The sequence below is a fragment of the Mastacembelus armatus genome, chromosome 3 (genome assembly GCF_900324485.2).
Source record: "Mastacembelus armatus chromosome 3, fMasArm1.2, whole genome shotgun sequence".
NCBI classification, from domain to species: domain Eukaryota; kingdom Metazoa; phylum Chordata; class Actinopteri; order Synbranchiformes; family Mastacembelidae; genus Mastacembelus; species Mastacembelus armatus.
In genome coordinates, this window is record NC_046635.1 from 25,587,154 (window position 1) to 25,606,725 (window position 19,572).

The window sequence follows — 19,572 nt, forward strand, 5'->3', positions numbered from 1 at the left end:
ATGTAACACAGAGAGTCCATGTTTATCCTGTTTGGAACTGAACCCTGAGCTCCATGAAATCAGTTGGACATTTTCATTTAACAGCAAAACATCCAAACTCTGTTTCCTATGGAGTCACAAAATTTTGTTTTCATGTTTTAAATGTATTATGTTAGTTTACAGTTTTGCTGCCTTTGAGTTTCCATATACTGGACACAGCCTCCTTATTAATGTAAATAATAGTATGTTAATGGTTTGTTGGAGCTCAGAGTTTACACTACACAGAGCAGTTACCACATTTTCAGAGAAACTATATTTTTATAGAGGTTTTCTACACATTCTACACATTTCTACACAAGTATGACAGCCACTGAGAAGTTTCACCCCAAAAATATTAGAAAGCCAACAAAAATAATTTACTTATGAAAATACTAATATTATAAAATTGCAGAGCACAACAAACTTTTACTTATACGCATCCATCAAATGTTGTAGTCCAGGGTGGTTCTACTACAGCAAAAATCTTAAAAGTCTTTATTATTATTATTATTATTTATATAAATCTTTATTTTTCTTACACTTGAGCTTGTGCAAGAAGTAGGTGAGAAAAACAGATCACATGGGCAAAAAAGGTTACATATGTGGAGTAGAAGAAAGATGCTAAGAACAAGTGATGACAAGGATGAAAAGATTTTTTTGTTCAGGAACAGAGAATGAAACTTTGTTGAAGACAGGAGGTCAGTTGGGTTAAAAAAAAGTACTTGGGTGCACAGAGAGATGTCCGAAGTGGGTAAGTGGTGAAGTGATTCTCTCTTTTGGTTTAACCCACTAATGAGAACATCTGCATCAGTGAAACAGATGGAGTGAGAGAGAGACAGAAGTAGCCGAAGGGGAAGGCTGTCTGAGAAAAGAAAACAACTAAACTTAAAAAAATGCGCGGAATAAAATGTTGAAAAACTAAAGCAGAGTAAGTGGTTAAAATTGGGGCGGGGAGATCGGCACTCTAATAGGAGAGGAATCCTAATAGGAGAAATCAAAAAAGCTGTCAAATTGTCAAGAAATGGCAAAAAAACACACACAATTTTTTGCTTTCACTAATTCATGTCTTAATTTCCTTTTCTTCCCAAGGTGCCAATGCCCAGCTCAGTTTGAGGGGCCTGAGTGCCAGCAGAACAAGCACAGTTTCCATGGCAATGGCTATGCCTGGTTTCCTCCCATGATGCCTTGTTTTGAGAGCCATGTGTCACTGGAGTTCATCACGGACATGGCTGATGGATTGCTGCTATACAGTGGCCCCTTGGCTCAGCTGCAGGCCTGGGACCACGAGGACTTCATGGCAATAGGTAGGAGACATCTCAAACGTCCCATTTGACTCTGCTTCAAAATGCTATCTCAAATAAGAAGAAGCAAATGAATTTTAATTTTCATATAATTCATTTAACATTTTTGGCCCATGAGGTAAAGAACAGATAAATAAAAACAGTTAAAGTATATATCTTTCTGTCTTAGTCTAACATTGAAGAAAAAGCAAAAAGTTGCTTTCTTATGGGATCATTGACTTAATAAATGGAATTCGTGGGAATAGGATAGAGGAGATATCACCTCTACTCAAAACAGACAAAGAGGAATCCAGATAAGCCACAACATCCGCTCCCAGCCAGTTGAACCCCAGTGGTACTTCTGCAGGGGTATGTGGAGTAGCTAAGGTACTCTGAAAAAAAGAGATTTTATAAAAAGTATGATTCTATTAATATTAATTATAATTAATTAATAAAATGTCCAATATATACGTATTAGTCAGCTGGCACACAGGAACACAACATGATTTAGAGTGAGAGGAAACTAGTTAGTCAGAGAGCAGAGAAGTCTAAACTGTTAATGGTTAATTTTTGAAAGCAAATAGTTGCAAGTTCCTGAGTTGACAAAATCACCATTAATGGATAAATGGTTGAAATAGTTGAAAGTAATCAAGAACTGAAATATGCATCTTCTGCAGCTTCTAGTGGTAGTGGCACAAATGCAAACCTAAGCCAGTTGTTTGAAAAAATAGTGAACTTTTACAGCCTTCATCTGGGCTGTAGACGTACTAATTTACAAAAGAAAGAAGAGGTGTGCAGTGGGCAGTGACCGCACTATTTCATGCTACTCACAGATATACTTTGTACCTGGGAATTTGGTTTGAAAGATCTGAAAAGTGTGTAAACTGAGTAGCTGCAGGTTTGCATCTATAGCTCATAATGTTGGTGTATATTTTCTTTTGTTGTTTTGGCAATATAGCTGAACTTTGGAAACAATAAAACTTGCTGAATTGAGGGTGGCAGGCAGTCATTACAGACGAACGGAAATGAACAGAATGTCTTGTACATCTTGGTATATTTAGTGTTTTAATCTGAGAGACTAACGCCTCCTTGTCTCTCTCACTATTTCTTCGCTTGCATTGGTCCTCTCTCTTGGGAGAGATATGGTTGTTCCATCACTGCCAAAGTAATATATGTGGGAGGTGAGGTCCGCCTGGAGAGCTCGATGTGTGTGTATGTGTGTGTGTTTGTGTGTGTGTTTGTGTGTGTTAAGAGCAGGTTTGCAGTGTAAATCCTGAGTTATTTCATTAGGTTGGTTGGTGTCAGAGGGCCTGTATGCATCTAAAAGCTAGCCAACATCTTATTGGATTCTAAAGAGTTAATAGGTTTGTTAGTGGGGTGAACACTTATTTGTCACTGCTCAGAGTGTAATTAGAGTCAGGCTGTACATATTTAGAGCTCTAATTAACTTGTTTCAAGGTTCACCTACTGCATGTAATAAATCCATCTGCAAGCCGAGACTGTGCTGGTGCTTAATATAATGGCATTAGAATATGGATGCCTATGTATGCAAGTCTATCAGTGTACCAAATAGTGTGATAACATTACTTGTTGCAAACCACCTTTTACAGTATTTGAAGATGGAAATATAATATCTGTGCTGAATTTTGACCATTTCTGTGCCCTGTATAACTTATAGTTATGCTCGCATATTTACATAAGCCTGGCACTTCAACTAGAAATACAACAAAGTCCAGTGGGGACGGCAGCAATTACCGCCACAGTTTTACAACAATAATTTTCATCTTTGTTTTTTTTTTTTTTTTTCTTCAAGTTTGGGAGCTTATCCTATGGTCAGGAATCAGGTTATACCCCAGCGTGGCAGTGACTCTATAGCCAAGGATACTTAAGCTGCTCATGTAGAGTATCATCAAACTGTACTGATTCTGTCCCAAGTTGTTAAAACATGATTCCATTCTTGTCTCTACTCCTGTCCTGATTGGACAAACCATGCGTTCAATCAACACCAGTATATGGAATCACTCTTTAATGGTTAAGGTTCATTGTGTGGACACCCTGGAGAAGGCAAGTGTGCCAATATGTGTTGGTGTATTGTTTAATGTGTTAGCCTGTAATTATTAAAGAACTTCTATTATTAACTATGCATTTGAATTCTGGGAATTGGATTTTTATGCCACATCCTGCCCTTCAATAAGAACAGAAGTTTCTAGGTCTGAGGTTAGGGTATGTGTATAACTATTTCCAGATACTGTTGGTTGGATATTGAGATTGATTAAACAAGAATTATTTATCCCCATCATCAAATATCAACAGTTTTTTCCTCCCTTCCTTGTTTTAATGCACTTAGGCACCAGAATGGCATCTATACACACATATTATTAAAAAACAATTCACCAGCAGCAGTCAGAGAAATCCTTCATCATATCAAATAGGAACAGCAGTGAATGGCCTATTATTGGAACCATAAAATAATATCAATACCTTACTAATCATACAAGGTACAGAAATTGCAGTGTTTTCTAATATAACATTATATATGAAAGAGTGAGACGGATAGGAGGTGAAATATAAAGTATAATCCACACTAAATTCAACTGAGACAAATATGAAAATAAAAGAAAGTGCTGTAAAAATTAAATGATTCTTCACTGTCCCTGTGCACTATGGAGCTGTTCAGAATCTGAACTTGTGTTCCCTGAAACAGCAACAATAACGGTGTTTGATTAAATAAGATTAATGGGGCACAAGGGGAACAGAAATACTTTTCAACTTAAGAATGCAGTGTCATGTATGCTTTGCACATCAATGCTCAGAGCCATATTGGACTAGTGCTTGATTAAAAGAAATATGAAAAGAAACAGGGTGATTTCACTCCCAAATCAAACATGCCATGAACTGAATACTGAAGGTCTCATCCCATCATGAATGTATTATGAGTACAAGAGCTGTGCCGGATATGATAAATGTGAAGGGGACTGCACTGCACCTGTGACATGACTTCAAGTTGAAAATGTAGCTTGAAAAGGGTATTATAGTAATAGTTCCAGGTTATAGAGGGAGTTGGAGAGAAAGAGTGGTAAAGAAGAAGAAGGTAAAATATGGATTTGAGGGAACAGAGGCAAGAGAGGAGGATACAAAGAAATGTCAGGTGCCTGTATATGAGGCTGTTGTACAATCTGAACTGCTTTTCATTTATTAAGGTCAAGTGGCACGTGAGAAACCACCAGTTTATCTCACTAATATACCTTTTCATTTGAACCATATTACTGTTGTGTGTGTGTGAGGCAGTATTCATCTTGTAATTAAGACTTGTTAAGTGATGTTGCCTATTGAACCTGATAATATTCCCTACTTCACACGCATACACACAGATACACAGAGAGAGACCTGCAGCTTCTTATTGAGATGCTGCTTTGCAGTTCCAAAGCCGCCCACTCATCCGCCCTTTATCCTGCCGCAGGGCAGCTGTACCAAGCTAGCCCTGCTGTGTAGACCAGAGAGGGTGTAAGGTACTCACACACATACAAGCACACACTGGGAACATAGCTGTGTACTACATCCAATCTTCAGCCACTGGGGGAGAAGAGATTACATGGTTGTAACACAGAGCTTGTGGAGTTTTTGTATGTGTATGTGTCTAGGGCATAATAATACCCACACCTAAGCTGACCTCTTGAGTTCTAGGTAAGTTCACAACATTTGATGCTGCCATAAATCAGTTTATTTTGACCAGTATGCAAATGTTGTTTATTAACTTGTGAAGCCTTACATTTCCATAAAGCCATTTTGAGCATTACACAGCCTTGCTGGTTAACAGTTCAGGGTCAGGTTGTTCCAAGGTACGTTACACATTTTCACGCATGGAGCTCATCCAATTTTCCATCACAAAAGAACGGCAGTTCAGAGAACAATATTTGACCTCACTGAACAGTACTGGTGCCACAACCAACCACAACCATACCAGCCTAACTATGCTGATTGCTGTGTGCTATAACACTTGTGATCATTATCAGGATTTGTTTAGGTATTGTCTCCACTTTTGGTAAATCAATTATTTTGATTGCTGTATGATTGCTGTAAATACTGTATAACAATGCAAATATACAGCCAACACTTATAGCAAATTGTACTGTATTTGCATACTAATTTATCTGAGCATTATCATTAGTGTTCATTCAGTTGATTGTATATCTCTGCTCCACACCAACGTTTACACCAGTACTCTCAAATTCAAGAATGGCTGTTATCCTGTGAACAGAGGGGATTATTTATTTATTATATGTCCATAGGTATGTCCATTATATATATGTCCATTATATCTCCACCTGCAGAATAATTAGAACACAGACTGCTGTTACCAACATGTGGTACTGTATGTGTTCAGCCTTATCAAAATAAAGTTAAAGATAGTTTAAAATGCATAATTTTTGCTGGGTATAGCTAGAAAAGGTGAGTTTTTAGTGAACACTTGTTGCTTCCATTTTGACATACATTTTTGACAGTAGTGGCACTGTCCACATGTTTGACTGACATTTATTGCTGACAATGTCACTACCACCTGTCACCACCTTTGGGCGTGTTTCCCAGTGGTGATCTGATCTGAAATGTAGGTACAGTAGATATTTATATCTCTATTACAGTCAGAATTGTGTGTCAGAAAGATGATGTCACCTTCCAGTTGTGTCAGATTTGTCATAAAGAAGATTAGTTGACTGCATAGAAGCAAGATTTTCCACAAATGTTTCCTAGTGGTAATCGCTGACATTGTATATGTAGAGAGCATGGCATTCTAAAAAATGGGAGCTATTTTTGCTTTTCTGTTTTTTACAGTCTGTCAGTTAGCTGTGTCCAAATACTGCAGGCTTGATTTGGTAACTAACAGTCCTATGCTCAGTTTTCTGTGGTTTTTGGAGAACTGTTTTGGGAATTTGAGAAATATGTTTATTTGCCTACTTTAATAAAAAAGGAAATGAAAAATAAAGCTGATTCTGTCAAAAGGCAGATCATTTGTTTGCCAAGCAACTAGGAGATTTCAAATCACTTTGCCCAGCCAAGAACTTGTCAAACACATAACCCTCCATAACATGACATTTAGTGATCTTTAGAGGTGCTGTAGGTCTGTTTTGTTACCTTTAGACATATCAGACGAGCTGTTTGCCCTGTCTCCTGTTATTATGCTAAGTTTACTCAAACTGGCAACTAGAGATAGTTTCATGTTTATGAAATAGACATAAGAGTAGAATTATTATTCTCATTTAACTCGAGTCTCATGTAACAAATACATTTACCATAATGTTAAGCTACGATTTTATTCATGATGTCCATTGTATTTTGCATTTGTACGTGAATGATGAATGATCACCATATAAAACTGGCTTTGAATGAACTAAAATGGTAAAACTAGAACATTCCATCAGCATTGTTTCAAGTCTTGCAGTTATGCAGGTTGTCAGATATAAATCAATACTCCCAGTAATCCATACAATGTAACTGGCTCACGTGGCATAATGACTGCCTGGCCTGATCAGCAATACCACACTTTGACCTCAGCTGCATTATTGAGATTGATTGACACGTTAATGCTTTGTGTCCAGCAAGATCAACAATAAATTGCTGAAAGTGTTAGACCTGCTTTGAGGTGCTTAAGCAAGCACACAGGACTACTTTCTCTCACACACACACACACACCTGCATGCAGTGACTACCAGCCAGAGGCCAGCGCTTGTCTAATCAATAGTCAAATTAGCAAGAAGAGTTAAAGTTGTGTAATTACAACACCCTTACAGAATGAATAAAAATTTCACAGCAGAGTGGTCAGATAAGGCCTGACAGGAATATATTGCTTTATGTAGTGGTATAGTTCATGTTATGCCACTATTAGACAGGTGGACTGAGTGATGAATAAAGATTATGTGTAGCAGATCTGTCATGCAGCAAACAGAGATTCACTTTGGCGTTACATTCCTTTTCAACAGAGCTGTCTTGTAGAAATATTCCCTGCAGCTTAGCACTGTAACAGCTTTCAAATGGGAACTGCTGCTGGATGCAGAGATTCAATATGCACTGGCTGCGGGGCTGGCTAGCTAGCTGGCAGACTGTTTATTTCCTTTATATAAGGAAGTCTCTGCTCTGCACTTGCTGCATCACTTGTTGACTTTCATGCAGGCTAACTTCTTTAGGCATTGGTGTATATGTGACTGCTTCTGTGTGTGTGTGTGATGGGTGGGTGTATGTGTGTAGTAGTTTTAATGCTGTTTATGCAGTCCATATGCTCGCAGTTTGACTCCTGTGTATCCTCAGGCCTTCAGAAGAGGACATTTTTTATATTTAAGAGCCCCAACTCTGTGGGAGTTCAAGCTCCCCTTGCACACAAAGCATACACTTTTACTTTCTCTTCTACTCACTCTCTTCTCCAGCTTGACTTTCTCAGAGTAGCAGGTAATGAATTAAGTATGAGTAGTAGAAAAGAAGCCTGTTCGTGTGGATAAGCCCTTTAAGAGCAAAGTCTTGTCCTAACCTTAGTATACTCTGGGCATGTAAAAGGCACACCAGCCCCTATGAAGATGCATCCATTTGGCCTGCCAGTCTGTTACACTCCCAGCTACCCTGTCACATTCTCCTCTTTATCTGTGTCTGTTTTTTGTCTGTGTAGCTCTTGTGCTCAATTCAGATTCAATGGACTTTTCCAAAGCAACAGTAGAGAAGGTCAGCAGTTATTATGCCAGCCATAGAGACAGAAATCTGCATGTGTTAATGTGACTGTAAGGCTGTTAGATTTCTATTACTGAGTCTTAATTGTTTGTACTTTACAGGTTAATAGAACCCTATAAATGAGATGTAGTCCAGCAATCTACAGCCTTTTGTAGCACACAATTGGTTTAAAGGGGAAGAACTCAAACTCAGTAGATGAGTTCACTCACAGTAGATCTGTAAGTGAAGATACTGAATTTATTTCGATTACTTAGTTGCCATTCGAGTATTTCCAATCCTGTGTATTTTTGTTTGCTGTGCTTCATCATTTCTTAAGATTACGGTAATCATCCATCCATCCTTCCATCATTCCTTCCTCTCTACATGTTGCTTCTTCAGATGGTTGTATGAGCTGATCTCAGCTGACACTGGAGGAAGATTATGGTATAATGATTTTAATTGTGTGTCAGTTCCCATTTTCCTTTGTTGCAAAAGGAATTGTGTGTTATGATTCATGTTACCTAACCATGTAAGAGATGTGCATTTTCTTTGTAGTTGTAACCAGGAAGAAGCAACTTTTTCTAAATCATATACGTATGCTTATGTCAGAATGAGAAAGCTGTTGGTGATGTTAGGTAATTGTGAATGGCATTGCATTTCATTATAAAGTACTACCTCAGCCATCACATTAAAAGTTTGTCATTTTGATTCATATGTGGAAAGTGATGAGTAACAGCTGCAGTAAAATGATCAAAATGATCTCACAGCTGCAAATACTAAAAATAGTTAATGACGGGTCATGATACCTTAGCAACGTAACAGGTCAGTATCAGGCTTTTACCAATCCAACCAATGAGAGTATAGGCTATAGTCTATGGTACAGTGGGTTCTAAGCTAAATCAAGCTTTGGGTGCCTGTTAACAGGATAAATACGTTGATAGTTTTAACCTCAGAGTTTCCTTTCAAGGGTTAATTTTGACATTTGTTTAGTCATGCACTAATAGAATTACTACATGTGCCACATTCATTTGCCTTGGTCAAAGGAGTTAATAACGGCTACTGATATGTATTAGATTAGAACTGACATGATCTATCTGTTTTCAGGTCCCACATCTCATAGTTTGATGATACAAAGGCAGTGCATGGAAGGAATATCTGCCCATTTTACTGATGATTTTTGGAATCATCCCAGATGCATAATTTGATAACATTCTTTCTTTAAAACAAAATACTGTATATTTAAACTTACACATATGTAATTGCTGCAAGCCTGCTTAGTTCATTAAAAACTACAAAAATGGATAACTCAATCACCAAAGAACATGAATCACACTCTTTTGATAAAGTTAGAGCATAGGAATCTATCTTCACCTTCTTTTCTTTCTCCATCTGCTTTTTATTCATCCTCTTTTGAAACTTATCCTCATGTTCTTCTCCACATTTCACCTTTTGTTTCTCCATTTGTTTTTTCTCACTGTCCATCATCCCTCCTGCCATTTGTGATCTTACAACTTGGCCTTCTTCCCACCTTTGTTCTAAGTTACACTATTTTCTAATCTTCACTCTTTTAAGTTTTCACACTTGTCTTCTGCTCCACCTCACTTTTCTATTCCCTTAACCCACTCCATACCACATGCATTTTATTCTTCCTCTTTTTACTGCTTCATTTGCTCCCTATGTTCCTATCTGCATCGCCAGTCCTCCTTTTAAATGATGTCGGGTGTTTGCTAGTGTGTGTGTGCAATTTTTTGCACATGCTTACTTCCTGCATATGTGTCTGTCTGTATGGATTTAGACACATTCATGTTTACAATTATGCACATCAGTGATAAGGTATTTTTGTTACGGTTATGTAAGTGTCCTTTATGTCTTTGAGTGTCAGCACTGACATATTTGGCTGCCCCAGTGCACATGTAAAAGGAGGGCTGGTAGCATACGGTGAGGTTCAAGAAAGAAAGAAATTCCTGCGAGGCTGCAGCCTGAAGAATAGAAATTGAAAGACTGAGATGAATAAGATAAAAAGGCAAAAAGCAGAGGGGTCCCAGGTGGAGCAGTAAATGAGAGAAGGGAATGAATGAGGTAACCAGGATCAAGATTTGGGGGAAGTGAGGTAGAGCCTAAAGACGACAATGGGTAAGTTATACAAAGGAATAGGGGGGTTGGATTGAACCGATATATCGAATTTACTCTGTTCTATCTGCTCAATTGTCTAGCCAATATATTAAAATTAATTGGATCATTCCTTGAAGTGCAGCAGCAACCCATCTTGCAGCTGGAATGGGCTGAATCAACTTGTAATTGAAGGAAAGTTGAGAGGAAAAGAGAGGCTGACAACAAACTTGCACTCACTTTGGTTTAAAAAATGACATTGCCTGGACTGTGGACTTTTTCCTTATATGAGGAGCCTAATGAAGTACAGAGCACTTGTCAAAAAGGGGCATCACCCTTGACAAGGCAATTAGAGAAGAGCAGCACCTCATGCTCAACAAAACCTAATTTCTTCTAGTGAAAGGTGAAGATGCAGGGTGATTCATGTCTTGAAATCATTTGAGAAGCTGGAGATAATGTTATTGCACACATTTATTAGAAATCAATACATTTCAATGCAATGATATAAGCAGGCTTGATACAAAACACTGGTCACAAAGGCATAGTAAACTAAGAAGAAAGTCAGTATAAAGTGTTTGTGAATTATTTGAAAGCAGCACAAAGTATGTCAGTCAGTTACGCTGAGAAAGTTAATGACAGAGTGAAGCAAGGCAAAAGGTAAAAGAGAGATGGGAGATGAAAGAGTCCTGATAGACAGACTGACATTGCAAGAGGGATGACGAAAGCTGTGCTGAAGTCAGACACACAGTAGATTGAAGAGCAACAAGAGAAGATTTTGATTTTTGTCAGCATCTTTTGACTTCAAAGTTCTACTAGCTTGCACATAGTAGTGGAGAAGTTAGCAAAATTCACATTGCAGTTTTTTTTCTCCAGTTTTTCATTAACTAGGAGTAAACCAGGACTCCTCAAAATGAGACATAAGAACAAGTGCTTTAATGGAAACGGAATCTCTAATTCTGGCAGTGGGTGTGTTAGAGTGTACCTTCAGGATGGGAGTGGGTAAGGTTGGGAACAATAAGTTATTGGAAATGAACTGTGACAGCCTATTATTATTTTTTAATTGAAAGAGCCAACAGAGACATACTGCAGTCTTGACATAAGCCATAATTTCAAAATATTTGTGAAGTCACCACATACTGGCAGGTTCTTGTACATTTCTTGAATAAACTTAGTGCTTAGTGTTCAGTGTTATGTGACTTTTGAATGTGCTAAATGGACATTTAAAGTTTAGCATGCATGAAGATTGATTGCTGATGCATTTTTGGTAGACATTGGTTCCCATAATTCCGTACATTTGGTATCAAGCACACAAGCATTCTTAAGCACTTCATTAACTTTTAATTTCCCATTTGACTAAGTCAGAAAATAGAATGTATTAAAATTTGTCTTATGTTTGTTGACTTCCATGAGATGTGAAGAAAAAACTATCACAACAGCTCAGTGCAATAATCCTCATTAATGTTAATATACAGAGACAATATTAGCAATTTGGCAATTAAGTTCTACACTTTTAGCGTGCACTCTATTATATATATGAAACCTTATACGCAATTTATTTTTCCATTTGCTTCAGTCAGTTACTGTGGTTTCCATGCTGTTTTAGAGACTACAATGCCAGAACCAAATATTGATCGTCAACAAACCAAAGATTTTCAAACCAAACCTTTGGCTGAAGCTCTGAAACCTGATTCCTGATTTCCTGATGAATGATTTCAAAATAAATAATCTCACCCCTCACCAATCGTCCCCGTCTCTTTCTTTCTCTCCGTCTAGAGCTAATAGACGGGACCCCTACTTTGAAAATCAACCATGGCTCCGGCACAGTGGTGCTACAGTTGCCAGGCAACGTGAACGTGGCAGATAGACGGTGGCATCGGCTGGATGTCCGCAGCAACAGCAAGGTGGGAAGCTTCACACAATTAACACCAAATGCTATTTATTTAACAAATAAACATTACATTCACAGTGGAATATGAAAAACATGTTTTTTTCCTTTCACAGTTTCACACTAAAACCAAGAAATGTTTTTTTGTATTAAAGTCTTTTTTTGAGTTCTTGGCTAGGAATTCAGTACTGTATGTCATTCATATGAACATCTTAATTTTTAATTAAAATGCCACCTAGTAATCCAAGAAAAGAAACTAAAGGGCATAGTTCTGTGTTTGGATACGTGATTATCTTTGTGCTGTGGCTGACAAGACTTCATGTACTTTTCAGCTGTTCTTATGTAAATTTTTCATTATGTGCTTTGAGGCTGCACATAGGCACTTTCAAGCAAATAACATCAAGTAAAGGAAAACACTCAAATTGTTGTGTTTGTGACCTCAGTTTTACATCACCTCATGTAGTCTGCAGGTAGTTATGAATGATTCTGTGTTTGGCGGCTTGTATTTATTATAGGAAGTTACGTGTCACGCAGTTTTAATGTTGCCTTGTTATACAGTATCATAATACATAGTAAAAACCAAATCCAATCAAAATGTATCCAACCAGATAGTCTAGCCCCCAGATGGTTTAGTGATTTAAACTGTGTTTTCTGCTTTTAGAAAAACTGGTATGGAAACTGGTAGTTTCTGTCATTATAACAGTGTCTTCGTTATCCTATACAATGCAAGAATGCAATGTAGCTTTTGTGGGAAAGCTGAGACTGTAAATCTTAGTCAGTGTCAGAATTGTAGTCTGTATTTCTTTTCTTTTCAGAAAAAAAAAGAAAATGAATTGTTGTACAGATCTGACTAATGGTTTAACTTTTTTAATCAGATACATAAATGAAGTTGCTCCTGCAGTTCAGTTTTGTATCTTGCAGGCAACATGTCTGAAATGATACTGTACTTCATATTATTGGGCAATGCTTATGCCCTGCTATCTTTCTTATTCACACAAGCACATTCTTGAACACCATTCATGTTCATGCTGACACAGTTTACGCACAGTTAGGAGAGCACTACTGTGAACCTTTGCTGATCTGAATTGTTAGACCAGGATTAAATTAAGCTGAACTAACATGCTGGAGGACAGCATTAAATAACATATAACAAATAAAATTGCAGTAATACTGTATATTCTGGACTATAAGTCACACCGGAGTATAAGTCACTTTTAGCAAAAACAGCCTTGTTGAAGAGAAAGATACATATATAAGTTGCTTCGATGTATAAGTCGCATTTCTAATTATCCTAATTATATCTTAAATTAGCATATAAAGAATGTAGGCTACGCATAAAAACAAGTAGAAGTGCATTACCAAATTCATTCATCTGTGTCAAGTAACATTAAACAATTCCACCCTCATCGGGTAGAAGATTAAACGGCATGTCCACCTCCTCTCTCAGGTTACCTGAATGCCAACCCTCACTCCACACTTTGCTTCAGCTACATTCTTTATTACCTGCACTTTGAAGTCTGCAGCAAACCTCTTTCTTTTGGGCAGCATTTTCACTTGTGTTATACTAGGAGTTAGAGTTTAGTGTGAACATAAACACTTGAACTTTTTCAGCGATTCAATATCTTCAATTGAGTCAACAGAATGTTTTGACTCAACCGAATGACTGTAAATATACACATATAAGTCGCTTCGCTGTATAAATCACAGGACAAGCCAGAGGAGTAAAACAAAGTGTGACTTATAATCCAGAAAATATGGTAATTGTTTATTAGTGCCAAACATTAAGGCAAGGCAAAGCAAGTTTATTTATATAGCACAATTCATACGCAGAGTAATTCAAAGTGCTTTACAGAAATAAAAGGCAAGTTAAAAGTACATAGGCAATATTAAAATAAGAAACAGCGCATAGTAGAAGATTAACTCGAAATGAAATTAAAGGAGAATGATTGCAGATAAAAGACTTTCAGTTGTCATATGCAGAGCTAAAAAGAAGAGTTTTTAACTCTGGGCACGAGCAGAAGGCTTGTCCCTGATGTTCTCAGAGTCTGAGATGGTTAACATGTCACATTCTCAAACATTCTTATTTGATGCAACCGATTAATGATTCATGCCATTGTTGTGAACAATTAACATAATCATATTTTATCCATTGTAACTTTACAGCTGGGTTTCCAGTATTATTTTATGTCATGAACTCTAAATACCAGCTTCAGTATTATGCCCCAAGGCAAGTGGATTTCATACAGTTATCTCCCAGGGATCCAGATAGGCAAGATGGTAGATGGTGATTTAGTGTTGTAGAACTGACTGCACTGCACCGTACAAAGGGAGATAATAGTGGTAAAAATGAGACGAATGATTGCAGTAGCCCTCCTTTGACATTTTCTACCCAGAATCATTTCAAATGAATCAAATTAGAGTGAAATTAAGCTAATCTTCATCTGACGGAAGACTGCCTGGAGCTCTTCACCTCTTCACATTACCACTGCTTTATATTTCTTGCCCTTCTTAAATATCAAGACAATGATCCTAATTTTAGAGTATCTTTGATATAACCCGGCATGAAAACTTTAAGCCCTGCAGTCTCAGCTGAACTGGCTGCATCTGAGCTTTGTTTTTGGAAACTCAACATAGATGAGTGCCACTTCAGCACAGCACCGAGACTTTTTGTCAGCACTCAGTCATAACAAAAACCTTTTCGTATTTAGCAAAATCAAAGGCCTTTTAAAACTGAACATGATAAATGAATGAAATTACGCCTGATTAATTTAACTTTCCTGTTAATTTAACTGAATGTTACCTTAATTAAAAAAAAAGATTGCTTTTACTACCTTAAGTGCAGGCTAACAATTTAAATAAAGGCCATGCCATCAGGCCCCTTACTTTGCCACTACAGTTCCACTAAAATATGTGTGTAATTTATGTGTTATTGTGATAAAATCCCACCATTTTTATTTATTTATTTACTTTTACTTTACTTTTAAATGCAAGGAGGAAACAGCCTCTGGATCAGGTTCACATAGAAACAGCAAGCATAAACACAGAGTGCAATTTTGAGAATGAGAGCAGCCAAATAAATACAAGCGCACCAAGATTTTGAGTAATACAACAGTGTTTTTCTGAATCCAATAAATACAACAACACTGCATTGACTTTTGTAATTGCAACAGAAATTATTTTGCCTCCCAATGATATTGTTCTGAATCACATGTGACGCTTTATTTGTGCTTAGTCAGCAGTAGCTTATCCAGTGTGTTCCTTTATCAGCACCTCTAGCTCATCCATTTTATTGGGGAGAGATCTTACGTTCCCTATAATGACTGATGGGAGACAAGGTTTATAATGTCTCCATGTTTCACGATGCTTCTCTCTTGCTCTGCACCTTCCTCCTCAGCTCCTGGCTGATTTCAGGTATCTTGTGAGCTACTAGGCATGTGCTCTGTACAGCACAGGGTTGCTCCCATGTGTAAATAATGATGTATATATGGTAACGCATCTGTCCTGACTCAGTCTTTTTAAGTGTTTTCACACCAGCATAAAAATTTGTGGATGATAATAATTCCACCTTCATAAAAAGTCCATCAAACATGAAGTGCTGTAAGATACTGTACCAAAGAGCCAAAACCTTTAAAAAAACAACAAAAAAATAAAATAAAATATGGAGGCCTGCTGTTGTAACCATCCATTCATTCTTTACTGATATTATACAGCAAAGATTAGCCATGAATCAAATATTACTTAACTAAAGCATTGGTTTTGTTTGAAACAGTAACTATAGAGTACATGGACAACATCCAATAATTGACTGTACAAGTAATAGACCAGCATAAATGTTGGTTATTGTTATAGGAAGTGTGGCCATGGATACAGGTAAAGCTTTTGAAAATGAAAATTCACCAAGTGTTATTCCTGTGACCATAAAGAAAACTCTTAAAGAACTAGAAATGTTTACATAATGTTGTAAATGCAAAGTGTTGATATATAACAGTGCAATATTAACCTTACAAACAGTACATTTTACAGGCAAAACAAAATATACAGCTGAGTAATTCTCACTCTAACAGTTTTTTAGGTCATGGTGCAAGTTTCTGTCCAGGGGAGCATAATGAAAGGTACAGTGTAACAGTACTATGGCCTTTGTGATGTCTCTTTGACTGCCTAAGTCATGAGCCAGTTTGAAAAAGGAAGCAGAACAGGTAGCTTCATATTGGATTTTTGGGATGTTGATTATGTTTATGATTGAATTTTGCACCTACTTATGAACAGGTGGTGTTCATCAGATTGAAAGGAGCAGTTTATGACAAGTTTGTGCAGTTAAGGGAGCTTGGCTATCCTCATTTGGAGCGCTTCAATAAACAGAAAAATGAGTGAGATTTATGGTATGAATACAAAACCATTTATAATTTATAGCTTTCAACATCGGGCAGAAACATTGTAACTAAAATGTCTGCTCTTTGGACATGTGACGAATTTTCCCTAGGCTGAATTATGACAACCTTTGCAGTTATTGGAACATGTTGATTTAAGATGTGAAGTCTTGTTTTTTGTTTGTGGCTTAACAGGTGACACAGCAGGCAGCACTAGAGTAATATACAGTAATGAAAGAAATGTAAGTCAGAGAGGCAGCTCCCACTATAGTAATAATGGTAAAACAGCACTTCACAGCAGCAGCTATATTAATGCATTTGCTGCTTCTGATGACATTAGATCTATACAATGTAGTGTGTCCTTGTTTGTGTGTTCTAAATAGGAAGCGCGTTTCACCCTGGATCGCTGTTCAGGGGCAGCAGTAATGGAGATGGAGGGCCTGGGCAGCTGGTTGACCACGGAGGACCACTCTTCCTGTGAAGTGACAGGTGTTACGCCTAACACTGACAGGTACATGTGAACACCTGTGCACACAAAACCAACCTTTATGTTTGGATTTGCAGTGTTCTGCTAAATGATTCATTGGATTACGTTGTTAGCTAAAAGCTAAAGAAGTGGATGCAGAACCTCACATGGTATGACTTAATGTGGTGAAATCTTTAGTTCCAATATGTTAAGGCTTTGGACGCTTCTGTGTTGCATTTTGACATTGCAAATGGCAGGGATATGTATACTGTATGACTGTGTTTTTGTGCTTTAGACACCTGAACATGAGCCAGGTTCTCCAACTTGGTGGTGTGAATGAGGACATCCCCTACATCTACCCTCAGCTTCAGCACAAACACTTCACCGGCTGCATCCGCAACCTCATCGTGGACAGCAAGGTAACACACTTGTACATGCAGTGATATACCTCTATATAACCACACAACCATTAGCACACCAGCATACTTGCAAACTGAAACTCACACCTGCACTTTAGCTGATAAATGGATTAATAACAGATTTCAACATTCACAGTACCCTTGTGCTATGTAAGAGATGTTTTTTATGCTTTTAACAGTAACCTCGAAGTGCTTTCAAATAGTACACACATGCTTTCCAAGAGTGAAATGGAATATGAACCTTTACACTCCTACCCAAGCTGGCTTTAAGTCAAGACTTTCAAGTACCCTTCTACACCTCTGTTTGACTTAAAAAGTCAAGGACTCCATGCTCAACCATGACAGTCAGAAGCAAACCTTAACAAAGACTAGATCATTTCTGTTTGAGCGCAAGCCTCAGGTATGATGGCCTTTGTGAACCCACGGCCTTCTAAATCCTGAAATATTGGTTCAAATTGTATTTTCTGCTGCAATTTGTACTGAGACATCATATGAACCCATGTCTGAGAAATATTGCTCCTGTCAGTCCAGAACTATTGAGTGTTGCGTGATGCAACTGGTATTTAGACATAAATGTCATGATCTTTTTTGACTGTGTTGCCGCTGAGGCAGACAGGTTAAGATATGGACCTCTTGATAATCAAAAATCATTTTGGAGAATGACCAGGAAGACTGGAAATTGTGTTTGAAACATATTTGGCTTACTAAGAGGCAATTTCTTACTTCTCCGTGGTTTTAGCCACTTTTGTATGGAGCCAGAACATTGACAGTTGAACTTTGGCAGTGAAAAATAACATTTAGCATTGAAAACAAAATCTGAAGTGAAAAAAGTATTAACCCTCTGGGGTCTGAGGGTGTTTTGGGGTCCTGGACAAGTTTTGACATGCCCTGACATTTGTGATTTTTTTCAGTTGCTTTTAAACATATTAATGTCTAAAGTCTAATAACACTGTAATCAGCACAAACTGGGCTATAATAATATGTGAGCAGCAAGTTTATACATGATTGTGTTTTTGAGAAAACAGTGTTTATTCATGGTTAGTGAAAAACTAAAATTTTTTAGTCACTGAAATAAGACCATAAAACACAAACAGGACATTGGTTCACAAGACCTTGGAGACCTGCACGTTGTAGTGTAAAGTGTTTGCTTCAAAATGATGTAAAAGTCATCTTGTTCACTCATTCACAGAAAACAAAATACTGATTTAAATTTTCTAAGACAGTTTTTGTTTAGGAAGGTTTAGAAGGTGTGTCTGAGGATGAATAGTCATGTGATTTACCTGAGAAGACAAAAGACGCACTGAACGACCAGACAAAGAACCGCATAATGAGCTTTTCAGTCGATGCACACACCAAGATGTGGATTAGTGCAGCACAATACAATGCGGATGCAAAGGTTCGTCATTTGAGTCATGTTTTTACTCTGAGGACAAACTAAACTATTTGTCTCTGTGTGGAATATAAGAAGCGCTTCTTCACCTGCGTAGCGTGCCATCATCTAAATGCGCAGAAAAGTAAATGCTATGATGAAGTTTGATGTTTTATGTCATTTCTCGGGGACGTGCACATATTTACCTGGTTCACCTCAGATTATTTTCATATGAACAGTGTGCTCAGTGCGAGGCTTGATCATATTAGCTGAAATGAGGTGAGACAGGAGAAAACGTACTTCTCCTTAGGTTCATATGGATTAAATAAAAAGTGATGATTTGTTTTTGACTTGAATTGTTTCATTTACAAGGCCGACTCCCTATCATCCATTAGGTCACGACTGATGAGTGTGATTGGGTGCAATGCGACTGTTGGGGTGCAACCCACATTTTATTTTTTTATGCTTTTATTTAACAAAATCTGCACAAGGTCATCATCGCTTGATGAGGAATTAATTTTTTGTAGTGTGACATTTTCGAAGCCGCAGTCGCATATTCGCATTGCGTGATGTGAATATCTATGGTGCGTTTCATTCGCCTCCAAATTTTTCGCTTTTTCGTGACGTTTATTCTCATCGTTCCTGGTGTGTAAAGGCCTTTATGTGTATAAGTGATTTCAGGACAGCCCACTATTTTGAAGGAAGTTGGCAGATACTATTCTGTTATCTTGAAATGAAAACAGCCCTTGTTCATTGGTCACACAGCCATGGGGTTAGTTCAAACCATTTTTTATCTTCTAGGCCATGGGGCCTATAGGGGCAGTAAGTGGGGCTTGTAGAACTGTAATCTTGTTACCTTCACAAGCACAATTTATCTGTATCCATTCAGTAGACCTTTTTAAAGCTCTATTAAGATGTTGAATCTCAGGAGTGGGGCTATAAAAATATATGGGTTTCTCCCGCTGCAAA

The 19,572-nt window shown here is 37.6% G+C and overlaps 1 protein-coding gene across 1 annotated transcript in view; it reads left to right on the forward strand.

The window, feature by feature from the left end:
• Positions 1–19,572, forward strand: part of LOC113122715 (neural-cadherin) — a 245,826-nt gene that overhangs the window by 173,263 nt on the left and 52,991 nt on the right. Inside the window, exons 27-30 of the mRNA XM_026294237.2 lie at positions 1,108–1,322; positions 11,871–11,998; positions 16,733–16,860; positions 17,111–17,234. Coding sequence (XP_026150022.1) covers positions 1,108–1,322; positions 11,871–11,998; positions 16,733–16,860; positions 17,111–17,234 — 595 coding nt within the window. The remainder of the gene's footprint in view (positions 1–1,107; positions 1,323–11,870; positions 11,999–16,732; positions 16,861–17,110; positions 17,235–19,572) is intronic.